General features: G+C 41.7%; 1 protein-coding gene across 3 annotated transcripts in view; it reads right to left on the reverse strand.

Moving 5' to 3' along the window:
- Positions 1–4,128: 4,128 nt before the first annotated feature.
- The window catches only part of UTP4 (UTP4 small subunit processome component), a 38,046-nt gene continuing 17,557 nt past the window's right edge, over positions 4,129–24,617 (reverse strand). For all 3 annotated transcript variants that reach the window (XM_028143224.2, XM_054711348.1, XM_054711349.1), the window contains exons 7-17: positions 19,362–19,533; positions 19,159–19,250; positions 18,681–18,777; positions 17,647–17,711; positions 15,923–16,045; positions 15,364–15,520; positions 10,967–11,073; positions 8,947–9,042; positions 7,383–7,568; positions 5,811–5,921; positions 4,129–4,331 (exon numbers count right to left, since the gene is read on the reverse strand). In XM_028143224.2, coding sequence (XP_027999025.2) covers positions 4,215–4,331; positions 5,811–5,921; positions 7,383–7,568; positions 8,947–9,042; positions 10,967–11,073; positions 15,364–15,520; positions 15,923–16,045; positions 17,647–17,711; positions 18,681–18,777; positions 19,159–19,250; positions 19,362–19,533 — 1,323 coding nt within the window. In that variant the 3' untranslated portion in view covers positions 4,129–4,214. The remainder of the gene's footprint in view (positions 4,332–5,810; positions 5,922–7,382; positions 7,569–8,946; positions 9,043–10,966; positions 11,074–15,363; positions 15,521–15,922; positions 16,046–17,646; positions 17,712–18,680; positions 18,778–19,158; positions 19,251–19,361; positions 19,534–24,617) is intronic.

A 24,617-nucleotide genomic window follows, 5' to 3' on the forward strand; every position in this document is an offset into this window, starting at 1 on the left:
CTGGGGACTGAGCCTGTAACCCAAGGCATATAGCCTGACTGGGAATCAAACTGTGACCTCCTTGTTCACAGATCAATGCTCAACCACTGAGCCATACTGGCCAAGCTCAACTCCTATTTTTCATATGCTATTGAACACCAAATCATGTTCATTGATGCATATGGTATTTCTAGGCCTTTGTCCCACAGCTTTAACTCCCTCCTGAATCTGTTAATGAAATAGCCAATTGTGGGGATCTCATGGGTCCCTTTGGGAATCAGGTGCATGCTGTGGACATGCCTCAGACAAATGCAGACTTGTACAGAGTTCAGCATTCAAACTCTGGGGCTTGCAAAGCCCCTAACATCCTCCCAAGGACTCTTTTATGGACTAAATTGTCCCCCTCAAAACTTATAGGTTGAAGGCCTAATGCACAGTACCTCAGAAAGTGCCTATATTTGGATAACGGTCTTTAAAGGTAATTAAGTTAAAACGAGGTCATTAGGGTAGGCCCCAACGCAACAGACTTATGAGAGACTGGGACGCTCCTTATGAGATTAGGACACAGACACACACATAGGGAAGACCCTGTGAAGATACCAGAAGACGGCCATCTACAAGCCTAGGAGAGAGGCCTCAGAAGAAACCAGTGCTGCTAATATCTTAATCTTGGACGTCTACCCTCAAGAATTGTGAGAAAATGAATTTATTTAAGCCACCCAGTCTGTTATGGCAGCCCTAGCAAACTAATATAGACCCCAAGAACCTACACAACAGCCTGTTTCTTGTGTTCCTGACTGCCAGTCTCTTCTGTTCCTTTACGTACTTAAGTGGGCATTTTTACTGTGCTATTCCTCTGAATACGAGTGGTTCACAACTATGTTTTCCACTGAATGACAATTTTTAACCAAACTTCAAGGCTCACTCCTACCAGTCTTATTTCTCACTACATGTTGGCTTAGGAGTACTTTACCTAAATCTACTTACTTTTCTACATACTTTTCTAAGATGCTTAGCTTTCCTCTGTGGCAACTGCTCTACTCTTACTTTTTCTAGGAACCTCACCTGGTTCCTAATTACTATCAACTAGGGAAGGCGTTCCCCTGCAGGGAGGGGTGCTTCCTTGAATGAGACATGCATGCTCTCAGTCCTATGGTAGGCCCTGCCTGCCCCCTCAGCCTCATTTCCCTCCATTTCTGATACATGCTGTGTACTAACCATGTGCAACTACTGGCAGTCCCTTGGGCAGGCTATGTTCTCTCTGGCTTCAGGTTTTTGCACTGAGAATGCTCCATGGATGCGTCTTTTCTTCTCTTTCCCACCTTGCTAATGACCATCTACTTTCAAGAGTTATTAGCTTAAGGACCATCTCCTCCTACCTTCAACCCTACTGATTAAGTGCCCCTTCTCTGTGCTCATCTCTCCCATAGCATCACTGATCTACTTGTTACAACTGGGTTGTAAGCTTCTTCAGGGCTGAGGTCCTCTTGTCATCTGTTGTTGGTATGTAGCATATAGTGGGCACTCAATAAATGTAGGTTGATTATTAAATTCTTTAACTCCCCGAAGACAAAGGAATGACACAAAGGTAGGCCTTACTAGCTAGGTCTGTGCTGTTCAATACCAAGCCACTAGCCAAACATGGATATTTACATTAAAATAAAAAAAATATTGGTCTCTAACTTTTTCCCAATATTCCAGTATAATTTGCTGTAATCTCCATGGTGAAGGGTACATTAGCCATTCAGAAATCAGATTACTAACTACATGAGAAAACTGTTTTGTTGGCATTTAAAAAGTATATATATTTTTATTGATTTCAGAGAGGAAGGGAGAGGGAGAGATAGAAACATCAATGATGACAATCATTGATCAGCTGCCTCCTGCACGCTCCCTAATGGGGATCGAGCCCGCAACCTGGGCATGTGCCCTTGACTGAAATCGAACCCAGGACTCTTTAGTCCACAGGCCGATCCTCTATCCACTGAGCCAAACTAGCTAGGGCAGAGAAAACTGCTTTTAAAGCATTTGAGTCTGGTCAGCAAAAAAAAAAAAAAAAAGCGTTTTCTAGGTATCAGATCAAAATTTTTCTGTGGAACCCAAATATGAGCTGGTCTGCAAAATGCCCGAAACAGAAACATAATGTTTCAGTTACACAATCCCCAAAGTAAAATCGCCCCAAAACATGTGCACTGACGTGTCCTTTTCTTTAATACTGCTTTGCCTTTCCTTCCCCAAATTCTCTAACTTGCCTCAATCAGTTTCTGCTTCATTTGCATTCAAAGTTTTCTACTTAGGAAGAATTTCAAGGCTCAAAGCTCTTACTTCCCATACCATTTATGGAAATCCAAGTCACTGGCTGGAAATGTTGCAAAGGAATGCTTTCTACTTTCAGAAGTTTTACTTCTTCACTCAGATGGTCTGTGGGCCCTCTCTGTCAGAATGACACCCTCCAAGATCCACAAGGTTTCAGAATGTTTAAGGTTAAGTAAATCAAGTCATAAACTAGCCTCCAGTTAATAAAAGAGTCTCTGAATTTATAGCTCTACAGTCAGTTAAAAGCGAGTGAGTTAATATTTAAGGCATCCTCGCCTTGCTCTGGTCACATTCAATGTAGACCAGTGACTTGAACTTTGGTTTCAACTACACAAAACACATAAATCATTTCTTAGAAAAGGCAGGATCTTCTAGTCCACTGAAAGTTTGTAACACTCCCGTCAAATGCAGACGAGGAGAATATGCCACACTAAAGACATTTATTCAAGAGGAAAGTTATTTTACACAGAGAGAGTAGAAAGTTGCATCTGCTTATTTAAATCAGCCCTGATGATCACTGTACACCATCTGAACAGGCGGGGCCGAGAAGTTGTGTCCATTATAAACATTGTTGTTCCCTCTTAGCAAATGAACCTGAAATAGGCTGTCCTTTATGTTATAATGTATTGGGGCTTTCTTTATCTCTCTTATTACCTATTAATTCTCCTCCCACACCTGTACTTTAAATTCTCACCTTTATTTTTTCTTTTCCAGACTCCATCTTAGCAAAATGTTTTTTCACCAGCTTTTTTACTCATGATGTCATCAGAACTCACATACTTCTCTGCCTATACCACAGCCCTTCATGCCCCAAACAAACACACAAACAAAACCTCACATACTGGGTTTCTGCAGGCATGCAACAGAATACATCCACTGCGATGGGAAAGAAATCTATCTGCTCAGTTCAGGTTAAGTACAGTTCTTCACTTTCTCATTTAAAAGATCACATTAAAACTAGTCAGTCAACACCCACAGGAATAACAATGTCAAAGACAGTAGACAAGGACAGAAAAGGTGAAATATATGACAGGCTTTCTGATTCCCACTTTCACTCCTACTGCTTACCAAAATGCCCAATGTTTCCTGAACCTCTGAAACTGGCATATAACAAGTGAAAAGAGAGTTGATGGGACTGATACTCCAAAGCCCACTTTTTTCCTTTTAAATAAAATTAATACCTGACAATGAAAGGCCAACGGCTTCTGCTTTTCAGATGGAGCACTGCCATTAAAATTCTTCCTTGCAACATGGGCTGATTATTGCTATTGGTAGACAGGCTATCTTTGATAAGCAAGCATAGTTCCCTGCCCTCCAGGGCAATGTTGGGCAGGCCCCCACGCTTCAGCAGGGGCTGCGGGCTGGCAGACAGTGAAGGTCATCAGCATTCTAAAGCCTCAGGCATGTGTTAGGGAAGAGAGGGTAACTATCTTTTTTTTTTTTCTCCCTGAGATTAGGGTCTGAAAGCACAAACAAGACCCTGAAAAAGTTGCAGGAATTTGTAGCTACATAGAACATTATCCCAAGTACAAATACCTTGGTGTTTCCTTTTACTCTCATTCAATGAAGGGAAATTACTGCCCATTACTTTGAAAGGTAACATTTATGCCTGACTAGTGTGCTCAGTGGTTGAGCGTCACTTATGAACCAGGAGGTCCCGGTTCGATTCCTGGTCAGGGCACATGCCTGGGTTGTGGGCTTGATCCACAGTAGGGGGTGTGCAGGAGGCAGCCGATCAATGATTCTCTCTCATCATTGATGTTTCTATCTCTCTCTCCCTCTCTGATATCAGTAAAAATATATAAATGATAACATTTATAATGACTCTAATCCTAAAGAATAGCATTTTTTTATTAACATGATTTGTGAAAACAAATAGGGAAGAACAGTTCAAGGAAGGACACAGACAGTGCCCTATCTTAGGTCCCAAATTTCTTCTTTTTGATGGGTGGTGGGAGTTGAGCGATGATGTCATCCAGGGGCCGTTCTACTGCCACCAGTGTTCTTTCATCCAAAAGATCCATGAAGAGTAGAGGCTGTAGAGAGATGAGAATGATTCTAGCAGGAGGTAGGCTCCATGCACGCCCAGTCCTAAATAGAGGACCTAGAGCTAAATGGTTAGTCTAGTTCCATGGTCGGTAAACTGCAGCTCGCGAGCCACATGTGGCTCTTTGGCCCCTTGAGTGTGGCTCTTCCACAAAATACCACGGCCTGGGCGAGTCTATTTTGAAGAAGTGGCATTAGAAGAAGTTTAAGTTTAAAAATTTTGGCTCTCAAAAGAAATTTCAATCGTTGTACTGTTGATATTTGGTTCTGTGACTAATGAGTTTGCCGACCACTGGTCTAGTTCAAGACTGGAGGGATGGAAATCTCTGACAGCCCTTCCTGCCCTAGGACTCAAAATGGATGAAAAGGCTGGCAACTTTTAACTGAGTTCACTCATAAAAGATTTCAGCAAGGTTTTTCATGTTTCTCTGTACAGAAAATCTAATTTCTTAGAATCAGTATTAACGGAGGGCCTGAATCCCAAATTCTTGACAAATGACAAGTTACAAATGCATTAAGAAGCTAATCATATTTGAATAATTCACAGACCTTCCTCCCCTTAAAAAAGAATGCATGCAGGCCCCTCAGAAAATGCTCCAGGGCCGCCATGGAACCCCATCTGAGAAGCATAAATATAGAACTTCTATGGTGGCACAAACAGCTGGAATATCATAGGCTCAATGATATCTGTTTTCTATACAGTGAAAAGCCTAGCCCAGAAAAGAAAGTTGTAATAGTCAATGACTTCCATTTGCTGTAAATTATCTTATAGAACACTAGAGGCCCGGTGCATGAAAATTCATGCACTGGAGGGGGTGGTCCCTCAGCCCAGCCTGCCCCCTCTCATAGTCCAGGAGCCCTCAGGGGCGATCGACAGCCCATCATACCTCTGCTGCTGCCACTGCCGGTAGCGCAAGCCTCAGCTGGCCCTGGTTACCTGTGCCTCGGGCCGTCCCTGGGCAGCTGGGGGTGCTGAGGAGACTGGGGGACTTTGGAGGCAGGCCTGGCCTGGCCGCATGCCTGCTGCCCCGGCAGGGCTGAGGGGACTTGGCGCTGCCATATTTGAGGGCGTGGCAGTCAATTAGCATATTCCCTCCTTATTGGTGGTGGGCACCGTCATCTTTGCAACTGCGTGAGGGTCAATTAGCATATTCCCTCTTTATTAGATAGGATTCTCCAACTAGAGGTCAAATTTAAAAGCTGACTTTAACACAAAGATCCCACCTGAGCTCCAACATTATTTCTCACTACCAATGTATTTCATTTTGGTTAAGTATGATGTGCCTCTAATCTATTAAAGCAAGAACAATGAAACAGACATAAGGGACACACATCCTCAGAAAGTTACTTGTCTCCCCAAATGAGGTCCTCTGCATGAAAAATGAAGGTGACATTTTGACAGCTTTTGGATACATTTGGTTAATATCACAAGGAATCAACTGTTCAGAATATTATGCAAGATGCTTTACCTTATATCTCTTAGAAATTTTAAAGGCATGGGCTGTGCGCCTCCTGATGACATCTGATTCATTCGTGGGAGGAAGTGGATTGTACAGTAAGGTTTTGTCATTTGGAAGAGGCTGAAAAGACAAAGATACACTGTTTTAAGTCATTGTTTTTATTGGGCTTATACAGAACAATGGACCATAGTGATTTTTCAGGCAAACACTATCTCCCAACCATCATATACATTTACTTCCTCCCTGACTCGCCTCACTTCAGGAAGAGAGCTGTAGTCACTCTTCCAGCTGTAATGTAGAGGGGTGTGTATGAGGGGAAAAGAGCTTGGTACTCTGCCGGCAAGATCAAAGAGCCCAGCTGGGGCTTCCGCCAGTCTTGTCAGTAACACTGAGTGACAGGAATAAACTGGCATGTGCAGGAGCTTAGCCCATGAAGGTTCTGCTTTCTACACTACCCCCAACCAGGTCACGGGCTGGCCCAGTGACTAAAGTTCTCCCCAGGAGAAATGGCAATACAGCCACCTCCACTGATGTCATTGACACCTCAAGAGATGGCCTCTGGCCAAGCAAGTGATATTTCATCTCTGACTTCCTTGGGAAATAGCTCTGCCCGGAAAGAGGAAGTGATGGACTTATCACCAATGCTTGGGAAAAAATATGGGCCGATCTGGACTGAGTTACAAAGAGGCAAGCGAGTGGGAGGGGCCCTTCCTGTATCACTCAAATTGCAGAAGGCACTTGTCAGCCAGCTCTACTTCCCACACCCAGAGGACGCAGAGCCCATGAGAAGAGTTCCAGTGACACATCACCACGCACCCTCCTTTAGAGCCATCTGCTGCTTTCTCCATGTTCCTTCCACCCCCACCTTCACAGATATACAACACTGTGTGTGTTGCTTGTAATCTAAGCCCAAAGTGCATTGCAGGCATGGCCACAGATCTCAGTGCTCCCGGGAAAGAAAGTGCCTGCTCAGAAAAGACATAAATTGCAGTGAATCAAAACAGCAGCTGGCAGAGGATGGAATCTAGAACTGAAAAAAAATGTCCACCTAAATCATAGCCATGAAGAATGAAATCTTAGCTGGACTTTTTTTAAGAACTTAAGACCAATTCCTCAAGCCTGCAGATAGTGTCTGAGTACATACAGCCTAGGGACATATGTGGTCCAAACCACAGTCTGTATCCCCTTTGATGAAACCACATTATTCAGCCACTCAGGGTGCAAAGGTAGAAGTGATTCAGCCAAATCAATGGTTTTCCCGAATGAGGGTCACCTTCTGAATACTGACCTAATCACTTTCCCACTTAGGTTTATGTACTCATAGGCAAAACAAAGAAGTGGTCAAATTAGCAAAAACCAGTACACAAAGGCCCACTCCTTCCCTGAGAGCCTTAAAAAAATGTGGGAACAAAAACAAGGAATCTGCAAAACAAAAGGCTTCTCTCCTCCAAATAATATAGCAGGAAAACTTGATTCTGATTCTCCTTCCTCTAATTTATTCTAACTCTTGCTTTTAGAACTTGCAGTTTCTTAAGTAAAGAAGATTTGGGGAGAGCAAGGGTGAAGTAGCAAAGAACTCACCAATGACTTGTCGATGATGCAGAACATGTAGGCATCGTGGAGAAGAATGTGCATTGGTCTCTTGGGATGAAAAGTGATGTGGGTGATGGGAGTATCCCTTTGGAGCCAAAGGTAATGAAACCCCTGCTTCTGGATGGTCCGGCTCCACTCTGTATACTGTTTGTCTGGGATGCTATATTCAAATATCTGAGGAAGAACGTTAAACAGAGGAAATGCTGCCTCGTGTCCAGAAAGACCAGAAAATATCTATATGAACCATGAATATGTCATATTCAGCCTTATGCTTTCTATTCTTTTTTTAAATAAAAAAATTTAAGGTAAATTACAGACTAAATAATTAAACAGCAAAGAGGTTTAGAATGAAAAGTCACCCTATAATCTTTACCTCTTCTCCCCAAGACAAAAATAGCCTGTTATTTTTCTTGTTTACTTCTTCTCAGAGATATTTTATGCATACAAGACACACTATGACTCATATCAATATAGGTCACTCATACTCCTTTGAAGAGCCCCTTTGAAGAACACATAATAACCCACGCACTTTTTGGATGTACCATGATTTACTTATCTAGTCTGTTTAATAGACATTTAGATTATTTCTAATCTTTGGCTACAACAAACAAGGCTGCAATGTTTATCTCTGTATCAATGTCCTTCTGTACAACTGAAAGCATATTATCTGTAGGAAGAACTTTTAGAATGGGAACTTCAAATCAAAGATTATGTGCATTAAAATTTTTTATAGATATTGCCAAAATGTTCTCTAAAGAAGTCATACTAATTTCTGCAATGTATGAAGTGCTGTTTCCCTATACTCTCACACCATGTGTATTATCACCTTTATTGATCTTTGCTAATCTACCAGGTACATAAACCTCTCCCACCAGTTTTAATGACTGAAGAACTTACGGGACCAACTGCCAGTAAAGGCATCAGGTGGACATGATCATTATATGTGACAAAGAAGGTGGCTTCACTAATCTTTCAGTCTTTGATTAAGGACACAGATCTATGAAACTGAAAAGAGAAATTTAATTTTTTTGGCTAGAATGTATATGAGTGTGCATGTGTGAGTGTAAAAACTACTAATTAAAGTAGCACACACCATTTCTCTGGAAGTCTACTTAAATGTGATTCTCGGATCACATTTAAAACTTTCCAGTGAGGAAGGTATTATCATGCCCATCTTACAGATGAAGTCAGAATAATTTCAGAGTATGTTCTATAGCTCAGGTATTTTATAGATCTCCTTAAAACGACAATCTTCTTACAACTTAGTATGGAAAAAAGCAGTAGGCTAAGCATTAATTTTGGCTGGTATTAGGTACTTGATTTCCTCACCTGCAAAAGTGAAGGTTAACTATATTATGTTTTAGTCACTTTCAACTCTCAAAATCTTATTCCATCCCATATCCAGTCTAACACCTGAATCCATGTTCTCTCCAGTCTAAAACGACCTTTATATCATCCAGTACTTTCAAAGAAAGGGTCTTTCAAAATTATCATCTCAGCTTCTAAGTTACCATCCAGGAAAAAGTAATTGGAAAGCACTAGAATCTCTCACCTGCTGGTCGGAATGAGCGATGACAAGGCTGTTGGTTTTGGGGGCTATGGCCAGAGCAGTCACAGGGAAATTGTAAGCAGGAACCGTGCAGTGAAGCTGGGAAGAAGCAGACACAAAAGGCACCTCTATGTGATACCCGCACCCAGGAAAAACTGGATGGTCTACGTCAATTGTTTTTAAATAGTATTCCTTGGAACGCAAAGGGTCCTATGAAAGTTCCCATAAATGTCAGGCATTTCTCCAAACAGTAAAATTTAATCTCATTAAAAAAAATAAATGTTTAACTGCTTACAAAACTGACAGCATTTGCAGAGTAAAGCTTTCCCTGCTGTCTTGATATCAATGTAAACTGATCGTAAACATGTCATTAAACAGGGAATCTACATATCCACACTGGATTTAAAAGAAATCAATGCTGCCCTGGCCAGCGGTACAGTGGTTAGAATGTCAGCCCATGCACAGAAGGGTTGCGGGTTCGATTCCTGATCAAGGGAATCTGGGTTGCAAGTTTGATCCCCAGCCCAAGTTGCGGTGAGTGTGGGAGGCAACCAATGTGTCTCTCTCACATTGATGTTTCTCTCTCTCGCTCTTTCTCTATCCTTCTACTCTCTCTCTGAAAAGCAATGGAAAAAATATCCTCTGGTAAGAATTAACAACAACAACAAAAAAGAAATAAATCAATGCCTAGGCTTGGACATTTATGTACAATTGCAAGGCATGTGCACTACTACACAGGACAGTCTTAAATGCCAGGCAAGCCTCAAAGAGCAAGCAGTACAACTATTCCCACAATGTAATAAAGATTAAGTTGTGTAGTTAACAGGCAAACCCATTAAATGCAGCAATCTGACATCCTATATTATAAAAGCCTAATATAAAGCCTAATATGCAAATTATTCGACTGGGAGTTCGACCGCTCGCTATTACGTGCACTGACTACCAGGGGGCGGCAGTTCTGATGACAGCAGGACCATGGCAGGATAGTGGAGCAGGTGAGCAGGTGGCGCCAGGCCAAGGCAGGTGCAAGCGGGGGCCTGATAGCCCTGCTGATCGCCCTGCAGATGGTGACCAGCTGCGTTCACTGCATCTCCACTTGGGGACTCAGGTACCGTGACTCAGGCAGAGGGGGGCATGCGGGGCCCAGGTGCTGCCCAGAGGTCAGCTGGGAACTGCCCTTTCACGCCAGATGCGCGCTTTGATCGTCAGCTAAGCCTAGGGACCACACATGCACAAATTTCATGCACCGGACCTCTAGTTTGTTCTATAAACTTAATGCTTATCCCAAGTTTTGGGTGGTTCTTATCTGACTTTTATGATGAAGATTTGTAAGGGACCACTAGTGATTCAATGAGTGAATGACAATATCATTACTGATTCATGAAAAATGTTCTCTTGCTATTCCTTTGTCAAATTTCTGGTCCTGTTTAATTTAAAAAGTACCTTGAGATTACAAGGTGAACTATTAAAGGAAATTGTTACTTCCTGTAACTATTCACCTTGGTAAATAAAAAATTTCCTCTCCAGCCGAAACCAGTTTGGCTCAGTGGATAGAGCGTCGGTCTGCGGACTGAAAGGTCCCAGGTTCGATTCCGGTCAAGGGCATGTACCTTGGTCGCGGGCACATCCCCAGTAGGGGGTGTGCAAGAGGCAGCTGATTGATGTTTCTCTATCATCGATGTTTCTAACTCTCTATCCCTCTCCCTTCTTCTCTGTAAAATATCAATAAAATATATTTTTTAAAAAAATTTCCTCTCCAAAATACAGAAATAACCTAGATGTTGACTCATTACCCATAAATCCTTAATTTCAAATTTCTGGGCACGAGTGGTTTCAGTTCCCACTGACTGATTTTAATATGGTAGATTATAGCTTTTAGATTCCAAACAAGTAAAACAGGAAAAATTCTTGGTTAAAAACAAAAAAAAAAAGCCTAGTAATTTTCCAGGTCATACCAATTGGCCCTGAATCTTATAACTGCAGGATTAACTTCTTGTTTGCTGCTACTAAACCCAAAGCTCACCTTTAGACGTTTCACATTGTACACATGGACTCCAGCACTAGTACCCGATGCAGCTAACCAATTCCCATCTGGACTGACCGCCAAAAGACACATGGACTCCACTGTCCCTGTGAGGACAGAACAACAGGTAAGTCTGAATTCAATGTCCACAGCCAGCCCTGCTTTGATGATGGCAAAAGCCAGTAAGACCCTCAGTTTTAAATTACTAATAAGGTAATTTTTTAAAAATACATTTTTTAAAAATTGATTTCAGAGAGAGGAAGAGAGAGAGAGAAACATCAATGATGAGAGAAAATCACTGATTGGCTGCCTCCTGCCCACCCACCACTGGGGATTGAGCCCACAACCTGGGCATGTGCCCTGACCAGAATAGAACCATGACCTTCTGGTTCATAGGTGGACACTCAACTACTGAGCCATATAGACTGGGGACTAGGATAACTTCTTGATAATTCTGCAAGTAAGTTCTATATAAGTTAATCTATTTTCATTTAATAACTACTCTTTATATAAAGAGGAGCCTGAGAGATAAACATGAAGGCATCACTTGCTCAGGCCTGAATGAGACACTGCCTACTATAGGAATGAAGAATCAAGGTAGCAGCTACCACTAAAATCTATACTTTATTTTAAAATCCTTTTCTACCAAGTAGTTTTTTTAAAATTTATTTTTATTGATTTCAGAGAGGAAGGGAGGCAGAGTTAGAAACATCAATGATGAGAGAGAATCATTGATCGGCTGCCTCCTGCACGCCCCCTACTAGGGATTGAGCTCGCAACCTACGCATGTGCCCTTGACTGGAAATGAACCAGGGACCCTTCAGTCCACAGGCCGACGCTCTATCCACTGAGCCAAACGGGCGAGGACTCCACCAAATAGTTTTTAATCAAAGTTAGGGACAAACAGCCAATTCAACAGGCTTGAAGCATATCTTAAATTTATTGAGCTGCGTGCTTTATATTTAGCACTACAGGAGCATGGGCACATATGAGCCATCTTTGTCATCAAAAGATTTTAAACCAATCTGGCAACATAAAAACTCATGTGGGATAAAAATCAGACAGTGATGCTATATGCCAAAATACATGCTGTTATAACACCCCCAAATGATAAAAAAGTTCTAAAGCAAGACATACGCCAGATGCTAAAGGATGGGTGAGGTATGTAGAAAAAGATGAAGAACGTGAGCTAAGTAACAAGAAATGAAATAGGAGGGAGGAACCAAGATGGCGGCATAGTTAAACAACTAATCTGCTGCCTCACACAACAATTTCAAAAATACAACTAAAAGACAAAAACGTCTACCACCCAGAACCACGGGAAAGCTGGCTGAGTGGAAGATTTACAACTAAGAAGAGAAAGAAGCACAATCGCTGAAAAGCTGAGGTACGGAGGCACTCGAATCGGGCCGGCGGCGGGCTGCTGGGTGCGCAGCTTTTCTTCAACCCGCAGGGAGACAAGCTCCCGATCACTCTGAAATCCAGTTTCTGGGGACACTCGGGGGACCCAGGCACCTACGGGGAGAAGCTGGACTCTCGGCCATCGGGTCGGAAAGTGAGAGTGACTTTTGCAGTGGTGCGCCCAACAATCATTGTTTACTGCGCTGGAGCGCGGGGCGCAGGGACTTGGAAACATGGAAAGGCAGAGACGGCTGACAGCAGCCATCGCCGTTGGCCACGCCCCAGCCTAGTGACGCCCTGAGACCCCGCCCAGCCCTGAGGCCCCGCCCCGCACATTCTACAAACCCGCCCCGGCTCCACACAGCGGCTTTTGCATATAAATGGCCTGTTCTGGAGCAGCTTAACCAACTGCAGCTCCAGTCAGACTGCTCCAAAACCGCCCAAGCAAAGGAGGAGAAAACTAGCCCTTGCTGTAGCTCCTGCTGGGGGACACACAGTACACAAGGGTACACCAAGAGTGTCCACCTCAAGTAACTGGGAGGCTGACCCGTTGAACCAATAGGACACCTAGTACACAAAACTACCCTACCAACTTAGGGAAGCAGAGAATATGAGAAGGCAAGCAAACAGATCACAAACCAAAGAAATGGAGGAGAACAAGCGACTGGACATAGAGTTCAAAACCACGGTTATAAGGTTTTTCAAGAATTTCATGGAAGAGGCCGATAAATTTAATGAGGTCCAACTAGAAATTAAACATACACTGACTGAGATAAAAAATATTATACAGAGACCCAAAAGCAGACTAGAGGATCGCAAGAATCAACTCAAAGATTTGGAATACAAAGAGGCCAAGGACACTCTTCCAGAGAAGCATGAAGAGAAGAGAATTCAGAAAGTTGAAGATAGTGTAAGAAGCCTCTGGGACAACTTCAAGCGAACCAACATCAGAATTATGGGGGTACCAGAAGAAGAGAGAGAGCAAGATGCTGAAAACCTATTTGAAGAAATAATGAACGAAAACTTCCCCCACCTGATGAAAGAAATAGACTTACGAGTCCAGGAAGCACACAGAACCCCAAACAAAAGGAATCCAAAGAGGACCACACCAAGACACATCATAATTAAAATGCCAAGAGCAAAAGACAAAGAGAGAATCTTACAAGCAGCAAGAGAAAAACAGTTAGTTACCTACAAGGGAGCTCCCATACGATTATCAGCTAATTTCTCAACAGAAACCATGCAGGCCAGACGGGAGTGGCAAGAAATATTCAAAGTGATGAATAACAGGAACCTACAACCAAGACTACTCTACCCAGCAAAGTTATCATTCAGAATTAAAGGGCAGATAAAGAGCTTCACAGATAAGAAAAAGCTAAAGGAGTTCATCACCACCAAACCAGCATTATATGAAATGCTGAAAGGTATTCTTTAAAAAGAGGAAAAAGAAGAAGAAAGATAAAAATTATGAACAACAAATACATATCTATCAACAAGTGAATCTAAAAGTCAAGTGAATTAAAAATCTGAGGAACAGAATAAACTGGTGAACTTAATAGAATCAGGCATAGAATGGGAGTGGATTGATAATTCTCAGGGGGAAAGGGGTGTATGTGTGGGGAGTATGGGAAGAGACTGGACAAAAATCATACACCTATGGATAAGGACAGCGGGGGGGGGGGAGGTAAGGGAAGAGGAGGGGGTAGGAACTGGGTGGTGGGGAGATATGTGGGGAAAAAGGAGAAACAATTGTAATCTGAACAATAAGGATTCATTAAAAACAAACAAAACAAAACAAAACAAAACAAAAAAAAAAGAAATGAAATACACAGGTTTGAAGGCTGTGAAGAAACCAGCCTGACTCTAAGGGGGACATGAGATGAGAGAGAAGAAATAAAAGTATATATACTACGCAGAGCCTAATTTTAAGGGATGCTAAATGCAAAATAAAGAGTCTAAGTTTTATAATAAAAACATACAGGTACTCAAAAATTGGCAGTTTACTTTATCTGATTACTAACTTGTGGGTTTCTTTTCCTGCATGGTTCTGAACCAGTTTATGAACAGTGAGTGTTTAAGTTAAAAGAGTTGACTTTTGTCCTGGCCGGTGTGGCTCAGTTGGTTGGGCGTTGTCCTGTGCACCAAGTGATGGCTGGTTCGATTCCTGGTCAGAGCACATGCCCAGATTGCAGACTTGATCCCTGGTAGGGGGCATGCAGGAGGCAGCCGATCCCATGTTTCACTTTCACATCGATGTTTTTCTTTCCCTCTCCCTCTCCCTTCCTCTCTCTCTAAAAAATCAATAAAAATATTAAAGAAAAAAAGAGTTGACTTTCCAAGCTGATGGAGTTTAAGTGACAGTGAAGCTGCTATAATCCAGGGTGAGGAAGAAGGGAAAGGCCCATGGGAAGTATCCAAGAAAACTACCAGCTTAAATTAAGCTGGGTGACTAAGTCCTCAATAATTAACTCAACAAGTTAACTACAAAGTCACTTATTCATGCATACTCATTCATGTTCTCAAAGAACAGGGAAAAATGATCATGAACATTATATGATAGGTAATGAAACTGTATGTGTAAAAGTTCATCTTTATAAAAACAACCAAAAAATTAACATGTCTATAAAATGCCTATCTACACACATACTGGAATATACAAATATGTTAACAGTAGTCAGGATTATAAATTATTTTAACGTTCTTGTTGCCCTGCTAACAAAACCACTTCTAAGGGTGATGAAACTTCTCTGGCCCCAAAAAAGGAATCAAAAGCCCAGTGAGAAAAGAGTAGGTGTAAGGAATATTTCACATCTCATCAACGTTTTTTATTTGCCAGATATCTCCTCCTACTTTAAATTGCAACCATGTGAGTGAATGTACTTGCAGGGTGGAAAAGACGATTAGTGAATACCCGACAATGAATAAGGTTTAAAAGGAAAAAATAGATATATCAGAGCCTGACAACTCTCTCCTATGGCCAGTTACCAAATTCCTACCTGACTGAGCCTGAAAAGTATGCAGGTGCTTGAAGCTTCCTTCCAACAGCTGAACGATATGCAGAGACCCTTGATTTGAAGCCACAAAGAGCTTTGTTGAATCTTCAGAGAACAAAATCTGAACAGCAAAGCGAAGGAACGCTGGCATTTTGGAAACCTTGGGGTGAACCAGTAGTAAAAAAAACCAGTAAGAGAGAGAAGTGAGACCTAGCAGCCATCAATAATAATCATAGCCAGCCTTAAGTTACATTAATGCTTCCTGTGTCTAAGGAAGCCAACTGATGAAGGGTCTGGGACACTGACATGTCTAATGTAACCTATACACCCCGCCTCCTTTATCTCTTCAAAAGCCTAAACTTTACTGCCACTCTCTGGCATTTCCCTACTTTTCCAAAAACAAAAGCAAATCCAAGTGGAAAAAATAAAACACCTTTTTTGTAATGCTATCTCCAAATACCTTCCACTGAGTAAGGATTCATATCCAGTACGTTCCCACTTCACCCAAAAATTCACTTATAAATTTTCTTCTCATTCCACCAGACACTGGGTCATCACTTACCCTGTGGAGGCTTATGTTGTCATGTTCATAATTCAACCGACAGAGAAAAAACCGAGAAGCTGTAGAATACGCTATCCAACTTCCACATGGGGATACACAGCTGCAAATAATGTTCTCGGGCCCCTGCAATGTTAGGAATGAGGATGAATGTTCAAGTAAAACTTCAGACAACGAGGTTCACTGTGATATGAATCCCCAAGCTGTCATCACTCTGGACGTATCCACAAACACCTACACACAATCCTGACAATTACATACTATGTGTCACTATGATTATGTCACAAGTAGAGTACCTAAACGGTGTGGCTTTGGTTTCTAAGAGCTGAGGTCTATGAATACTGTGAACTAAATAATCTCAGCCCTTGTGTACCTCACAGGTAGCTTCGTACTAAACCCTAACATCAGAAACCCGAGCAGAGAGGCACTTAATGCAGGAAAGCTTTGGAGGCGAGGTAACTTGGAGAATGATTTGTTTGTTCTAGAACAGTCTTCTTCTCTGAGAAGCTCTGTCCTGGGGGCTCAGTTAGCTGGGGCATGTCCTGTAACACCAAAGGCTGTGGATTGGATTCCCAGTCAGGTCACATACCCAGGCTGCAGGTTTGATCCCCAGTTGGGGTGCATACGGGAGGCAAATGATCAATGTTTCTCACATCGATGTTTCTGTTTCTCTCTCTCTTCCTCTCTGTCTTTAAAAAAAGAATTAAAAAAAAAAATCAATAAAAACATATCCTGGGGTGAGGATTAAAAAAAAATGGGGGGGGGGGGCCTCTAAGAAATAGTAAGTGAAAAAATTTGCAGAACAAAGGAAAAATTTGTAACATTTATATACTTGAAAAAACTCACGAAATATATCTAAATGTATGAAAATATGTATGTACCACATAAATACTCTCTCACACAAAGAAGATCTGGAAGGATATATTACAGCTAGCCAATTAACAATTATTTCAGGAAATGGGACTAGAATTAATGAAGTAGATGAGGAAATAAACTATCAATATTGCTTGAATCTTTTACAGTAAGACTGTATTCACAAATATTTGTGTAATTAAAATAAAGTTTTTCTTAAAGAACACAAAGTTTGCATAGTAGATTCCCATTATTGTAAAAAGAAAGGGCATATGCACAAATGGGTGGACATTTTTTTCTGGAAGAATATACAAGAAACTATCGGCAATGATTATCTCTGGAGACGAGGCCCAGGGATTTGGGGTTAAGAAGGGAGTTCAGCCCTAGCTGGTTTGGTTTGGATAGAGTGTGGGCCTGCGGACTGAAGGGTCCCAGGTTCGATTCCAGTAGAGGGCACATGCCCAGGTTGTGGGCTCAATCCCCAGTAGGGGGCGTGCAAGAGGCAGCCAATCAATGATTCTCATCATTGATGTTCCTCCCTTCCTCTCTGAATTAAAAAAATATATATATTTTAAGAAAGGGAGCTCATCTTTTATTGCATATACTCTTTTGTACCATTTGAATTTTTTTAAAAAGCATATTATTTTCATAATAATACAAAAAAAATGAAACCAATTTCCTGTATTCATCCACCCAATAAATTCTAAATGTCCAACATATAATCACAGGAAATCCAGTTCTGCTGACATAGTACTACATTCAAATTATTTTAGATTTTATACAGTTAGTGATGTCAACTAAGTAATCCTTAAAATTCAGCAGGAGAAAATGCTCTGGATTTCAGAGACAGCACATATACAGTTAAACTTCCTTACCTTTGTTTTGAGGTGCAGTAAATGATCTGCATCTTTAGAGAGTGGAAGGGTATCCCCATTCTTTCCTGGAACAAGAAATTTCCCTGAGGTTTTTCCTCTTCAAAGAAAGGTTATTTGTATACATTTTTTCTTCTAAAAAGTCATTCCTGGATAGAATGGAATCTCTAACAGTGACAAATCAGGAAACTATCTTCATAAGCCTACCATTTTCTGGGGAAAGCAGTGAACATTCTCTTAACTTCTCTTTGGGTGTCCTCCATGGCCTATGGTACATCACTAATTTGCTGAAGCTCAACACCACAGCCAGGCATGTAGGTGGGTACAAGTGGAGTTTGTGGTTCATGTGGCCTCAACTTCATTTGCTCATTTTGGAAACTTATTCCAGTATAAACCTAATCCAATATAAAACAACAGAACCTAAACATTTCCTTACAGGCCATACAAAAGGCCACTAGGCTGTCATCCTAGTACCGTGGTCGGCAAACTGCGGCTCGCAAGCCACATGCGGCTCTTTGCCCCCTTGAGTGTGGCTCTTCCACAAAATACCACGGCCTGGGCAAGTCTATTTTGAAGAAGTGGTGTTAGAAGAAGTTTAAGTTTAAAAAATTTGGCTCTCAAAAGAAATTTCAATCGTTGTACTGTTGATATCTGGCTCTGTTGACTAATGAGTTTGCCGACCACTGTCCTAGTAAGATCCGTGTGACCTCCTAGCAGGGATGTCACTAACCAACATTAAATCCTGCCATTTTTCAACATCCTATTTTGATCCCAGCCAAGACAGAGCAAACTACGATTCCACAACCTTCACACTCTCTACATCCTGCTACTACTACCCTTTCTACCGTACAGAACTGTAAACTTTTAACAGATCTAACACTCGGAAGAACTCCTTTGCTCCATCTAGTGGATGAGAAACCATGAGTTCCAAGGGACAAGAAAAATCTACTTCATTTTCCATAAGCAGATTATCAACTGCAATTCTAATTTTTGGCTTCTCCAGTTTTCTTCCTAGAAAAGTCTTGCTCCCATCATACCTGTTGCAACTGTAGATCCCAGTCGCCAAAGATCCAAGTGATGAGAAAACTGGAAGAGGAGAAGCTGTCTCTTTTTTGAACAGGAAATGAGACGTCGCTGTATCCAAGAATCAAAAAGTGGTAAGTAGGTTGGGGTCATCTACTGTCTCAGTACGAGCTATAGCAGCAGCATCTTAGCATATTTTTTACTGCTAAAATCCATTTGCCTGATAAGTATTTCCTACATAATACCATATGCCAGGCACTGTCCTAGGGTCTAAGAACACACTGGTAAATAAAAGCATACCTATCACTCTCAAGCTCATAGTCTAAAGGGTTGACACAGAATTAAACAAGCATTTACACTAAGTGTGCTAAGAACTGTAACATGGCTAAGCACAGTATGTAACAAAAAAAGCACCGAGCATAGGAAGTGTGAGCTATGCTCAGAGGAATGGGAAAATGAGGACACGGTGGGGGATTAGGGGATGATACTTACATGGGGAAAAGTGATTTTTCGGAGAGCAGCATCGTAATTCTTTACCTCCACTTTCTCCATGAGAGGACGAATGACTAAGTGGGTGTCAGTGCCTAGGCGGGAGGGAGGGAGAGGGGAGAAGACATCAGCATTAGAAAATGTCCTGCATGAAAACAAGCAGAGCTGGGCAGAATAAAGCAGCAGCTGGCGAGAGCAGAACCCACCTCCCGAGATCAGTGCTGTCGGGCTGTGGGCCACGGTTCGCACGTCGTGAGTGTGATGCTGGAATGGCTTTGTCCGCACCCACTGCTTCTCGCTGCTGTTGGAAGTCACAGAGACCAGCTGAAAATGGAATACTGTCCCCTCGGCTGTGCCCACCACGAAACTGTCTTCTTGCTGAGAAATTAAATCATCAAGGAGGTACATTTGAGCAAAACAGGGCCCACTTTGAAAAAGATTTCCTGAGGTTGTCTGTCTGGGCAGCTTAGGGGAAAACTTATGCCCAGAATTGGAAGGTAGGTTACAGGGGTCTTTTCTCTCTAGAAGATAACAATTCCAACACAGGAGCAAGCTCACTCATAGATAATAACACACCCCCTACTGGCACAATTAACAATATGTACCTCAACCAGTTACAGAGCTTTCATATATACAAACTAGACCTCATTAGAAATTCAATAAAAAAGATAAAATATCTAAGAATAAATTTAACAAGAAATGTGCTAGGCCTATATAAGAAAAAAATTTTTAAGTCCTCCTTAAAGGACACAAAAGATGACCTAAACAAAGAAATCTATACCATATTCTTGAATGAGAATATTTAACAAGATAAAAATATTGATGATCGCTAAGTAAATTTTTAAGCTTTACATAATCCAATAGAAATACTGATAGTCCTATACCTGGAATTAAAAAAGTTGTTTCTTAAATTCATATAGAACAAAAAAAAAACGCTAAAAAACAAACACAAACAAACCAATCCAAGCAAGAATAGTAATGAAAATATATTTTAAAGATTTGGAAGCAGGGACTCAACAGAAACATGAACACCAGTGTTCATAGCGGCATTATTCACAAGAGCCAAAATATGAAAACAACCCGAATGTCCATCAACAGATAAACTCAATGAGGTGTTTCATTCAGACAAACTCAATGGAGTATTATTTAGCCTTAAGGAGGAATGAAATTCTGATGTTACAACATGGATGAACTTTGAAAATATTATGCTAAGTAAAATAACAAAGACACAGAAGAACAAATATATGATACCACTTATGAGTATCCAGAACAGGCAAATTCATAGGGACATAAGGTAGAATGGAAGTAATCAGGGGCTGGGAGAGGGAAGGAATAAGGAGTTATTCTTTAATGGATGATGAAAAGGTTCTGAAAATGGAGAGGTGATGGATGCACAACACCGTAAATATACTTAAGGCCACTGAATTGTACACTTAAAAATGATTTTAAAAAGCCCTAGCCGGTTTGGCTCAGTGGATAGAGTGTTGGTCTGCGGACTGAAGGGTCCCAGGCTCGATTCCGGTCAAGGGCACAGGCCTGGGTTGCGGGCTTGATCCCCAGTAGGGGGCATGCAGGAGGCAGCCAATTTATGATTCTCTTTCATCATTGATGTTTCTATCTCTCTCTCCACTCTGAAATCAATAAAATAAATAAATAGCCGAGACCGGTTTGGCTCAGTGGATAGAGCGTCGGCCTGCGGACTCAGGGGTCCCGGGTTCGATTCCGGTCGGGGGCATGTGCCTTGGTTGCGGGCACGTCCCCGGTGGGGGGTGTGCAAGAGGCAGCTGATCAATGTTTCTAACTCTCTATCCCTCTTCCTTCCTCTCTGTAAAAAATCAATAAAAATATATTTAAAAAAAAAAATAATAAAAATAAAAATAAATACCCTACCTAATAAAATAGTAATATGCAAATCGACCGCACCTTCACTACGCCCAAGCCACGCCCGCCAGCCAATCAGGGTGAGTATGCAAAATACCCAACAAAGATGGCGGTTAATTTGCATACACTGAGGGAGGGAGGAGTGAAGACAGAAGACAACTTAGAAGGAAGAGGGAGGAAAAGTGGAAAGCAAGGTGGCTGCCAGAGGGAAAGCCCAGGCGGGGCGGGGCGGAGAGGGGCGGGCGGCAGCAGCACGTGGGTGCAGGTGCGGCGGCTGCAACGGCAGTGGCAGCGCACAGCGCACCGGCCACAGCAGCCGCTTGCAGGATTCTTCCTGCAAATGGGCTACTAGTATATATATAAAAAGAAAATACAAGAATACATTAACAAATGATTAAAATGGCAAATTTTGTTATGTAAATTTTATCACAATAAAAAAGATTTTAAATGTAAATAAAGTGTTAAGAACATAGCCCGGCTGGTGTGCTCAGTGGTTGAGTGTCAACCCTGAACCAGGAGGTCACGGTTCGATTTGGGTCAGGGCACATGAGCCAGAGTTTTGGTCTTCATCCCCAGTAGGGGGTGTGCAGGAAGCAGCCGACTGATGATTCTCTCTCATCACTGGTGTTTCTCTCTCTCTCTCCCTCTCCATTCTTCTCTCTGAAGTCAATAAAAACATTTTTTTAAATGATTAAAGGATTTAGGGCAAACAATTGCAAAACTGGTAGTCAAAAGAATGAAGTTTGAGCCGAAACCGGTTTGGCTCAGTGGATAGAGCATCGGTCTGCGGACTGAAAGGTCCCAGGTTCGATTCCGGTCAAGGGCATGTACATTGGTTGCGGGCACATCCCCGGTGGGGAGTGTGCAGGAGGCAGCTGGTCGATGTTTCTCTCTCATCGATGTTTCTAGCTCTCTATCCCTCTCCCTTCCTCTCTGTAAAAAATCAATAAAATATATTTTTTTAAAAAAGGAAAAAAAAAAAAAAAGAATTTAGTTTGAAAATCCCTGAAATTCACTGTCTTCTTTTTAAAGATGAAGAGAGGGTGGGCTGAGGAGAGGAAATAGCCTGATTAGTATCATAAAAAGGTCGTGTTTCCTGGTCCCGTTTTAAGGCTCTCTCTTGCCAGTGCGTTAAGCACTGTGATTTGTTAGTTTTAAAAGGCCTTATTTTTTTTAATTCCTCTATATTCTCAAAACCATTTTCATCTTAACTCGTTTTTAAAAATAAACATAATTTGCTGGCCAGAGTGGCTCAGTTGGCTGAGCACTGACTGTCCTGTGCACCAAAGGGTTCCCCTTTAGATTCCCGGTCAGGGCACATACATAGGCTTCAGGTTCAAGCCCAGGTCAGGGTGTGTACAGGAGGCAACTGATGGATGTTTCTCACATACTAGTAGATGTTTCTCTCTCTCTCTAAGCATGTCCTCGGATGAGGATTATTCAAATTAACAAGTAAAAAATAAAAGTACACTAATTTTGAGCAAAGAATAAAAGACAGGATGTTTAATAGGAGAGTGAGAAAAATTAGGAACCTCAATCAGCAGTCAACCAATCGATTTGTATAAAGACTAGTTCGGTCAATCAAGAGATATGAGATGTCTCAATATGTTTCAGCAAGCAGCTACCATCAACTACACACTTACTGTGCTAGAAACTTTATGTCATATCATCTCTAATACTTCAATATCTTGCAAAATTAAGCATCATTTTCTCTACCAGGAGAAATAGAGGAAGAGTTTGAAATGAGCATTAAAAAGCACTGGTGTCCTGGTTTACTGAGCCCTCTGACTATCTGGGAGCTGTTTCACAACTCTGTAAATTATAGAAAATTGAGTGATTATCATTGAGTGATTGGGAAGGCAGGTCTCTCAATTATATTTTGCACAGAAATGCAAAAAAAAATTGCCTGGTGAAATGCAACTGATTATTGCCCTGTGGACATTGAGTCCTGCAACAACTTGCAAATTAATTTCAGCATTCCTGATGACCTCATATATATCTGTGTTCTTCAAATTCTGCTTGTAACATCTTACCGATTCTCTCAGTTAATGAGCTATAGAAAATCTCTGACATATTTCCATTCCATATTTGTGTGAGCCATGATTTTCCCCTTTGTCTCCCTAATCATGTAATAGGCCTTTACATGGACAAGGAAACTGGTGCTTCGAGAGGTTTAGAGACATGACAGACACAGGGCCATTTGCCTCCGAAGCCTTTGCTCTGGACACACCACACCTGCTCAGCCTGTGCCAGCTCTCTGGGATCATTTGCAGCATATGATGGTGGAGAAGGAACGAAAGTATATCGGAAGGACAGCATATAAGGTGGCCCAGACCAGCCTCTCCCTCAACTCCTCTAAGGACACTAACTGAAAACCATTAGCTCAAAGCAAAAGTGGTGATACCGAGCAGCTCAGGAACTCACACACTCTCCCCCATCTAAACTAAAACAGTTCATTCAGTTTACTGGGGAAAAAAGTGCCAGTTTGCTTGAAGTCCCACCTACAGGAAGGGATTGGGAAGGCAGGTCTCTCTAACTCCACATCCTCTTCCGAGGTGGAATCATAAAAGAACGGAAAAGAAAACGAAAGAAAAAGAGTTCTCCCAAGGTGCAGCCAGGGAAAAGCAAAACTGGAAGGTGTGTGTCCTAGTTTAATCAGTGGCTGCTTCACACAGAACAAAATCTCAGGACTGACCTGTCCTAGTAAATGAAAGCAAACGCTCCCGACAATGCCCTGCAGGAACCAGTGCTCGCTTACTCCACGAAGGTGAAAGACACAAGATCAAAGGACTGGGATTTGCTGCTGTTCACATTTTAGTCAATGAAAATCCAATAAAAAGAAATCTAAAAATAATTGGCGGTGCTGGCAAGAATGAAGTGGAGAAAAGCCTGGAAATTAGGACCACTTTCAAAAGAGACATGAAAATGATAATGCTGATAACCACACACTCTATGCCAGACTTGGTACTTCGCACTTTACAAGGACAACCCATTTAATCTTCCCCCAAAGTCTCTATGTGTCACTAACATCCTTGTTTTCAAAGAAGAAACTGAGGCTTGGAAAAAAGTAACATGCCCAAGGAAGACATACAGCTATTTGGCGGTACAGCTGGGATTCAAACCCAAGGCTGCCCACTCTGGAGTCTGTGATAAACATTTTTTGAGGGCTGGAATTTGTACAATTGCAATTTTTGCACTGAATTTACTGGGATGACTTTGGTTAATAAAATTATATAGGTTTCAGGAGTACAATTCTATAATACATCATCTATATATTGTATGTACAACTGCATTTTTCAATTTTGAATAAGTACCACAATTCACTGATTGTCAGGCAACAGCTCTCAAATCAGGGTATCTTGTATCTGTCAACCTGTTATTGTGTGACATCTTCAGAGAAAGAGCCAACACTAAGACTTCAGAAACGCTGCCAAAAGCATAAAAGAAAAGCTTGATAACAAAAAATAAAAAAAAAATTTAAAGAAAAATATAAATAAAAGGAAATAAAATCTTAGGACCACAGTGGAGCTTCATCACCAACATACGGATGGATGGCTGGGTGGCAGGTGTGGCAAACATTT

Source organism: Eptesicus fuscus, chromosome 21, assembly GCF_027574615.1.
Source record: "Eptesicus fuscus isolate TK198812 chromosome 21, DD_ASM_mEF_20220401, whole genome shotgun sequence".
Taxonomy (NCBI): Eukaryota; Metazoa; Chordata; class Mammalia; order Chiroptera; family Vespertilionidae; genus Eptesicus; species Eptesicus fuscus.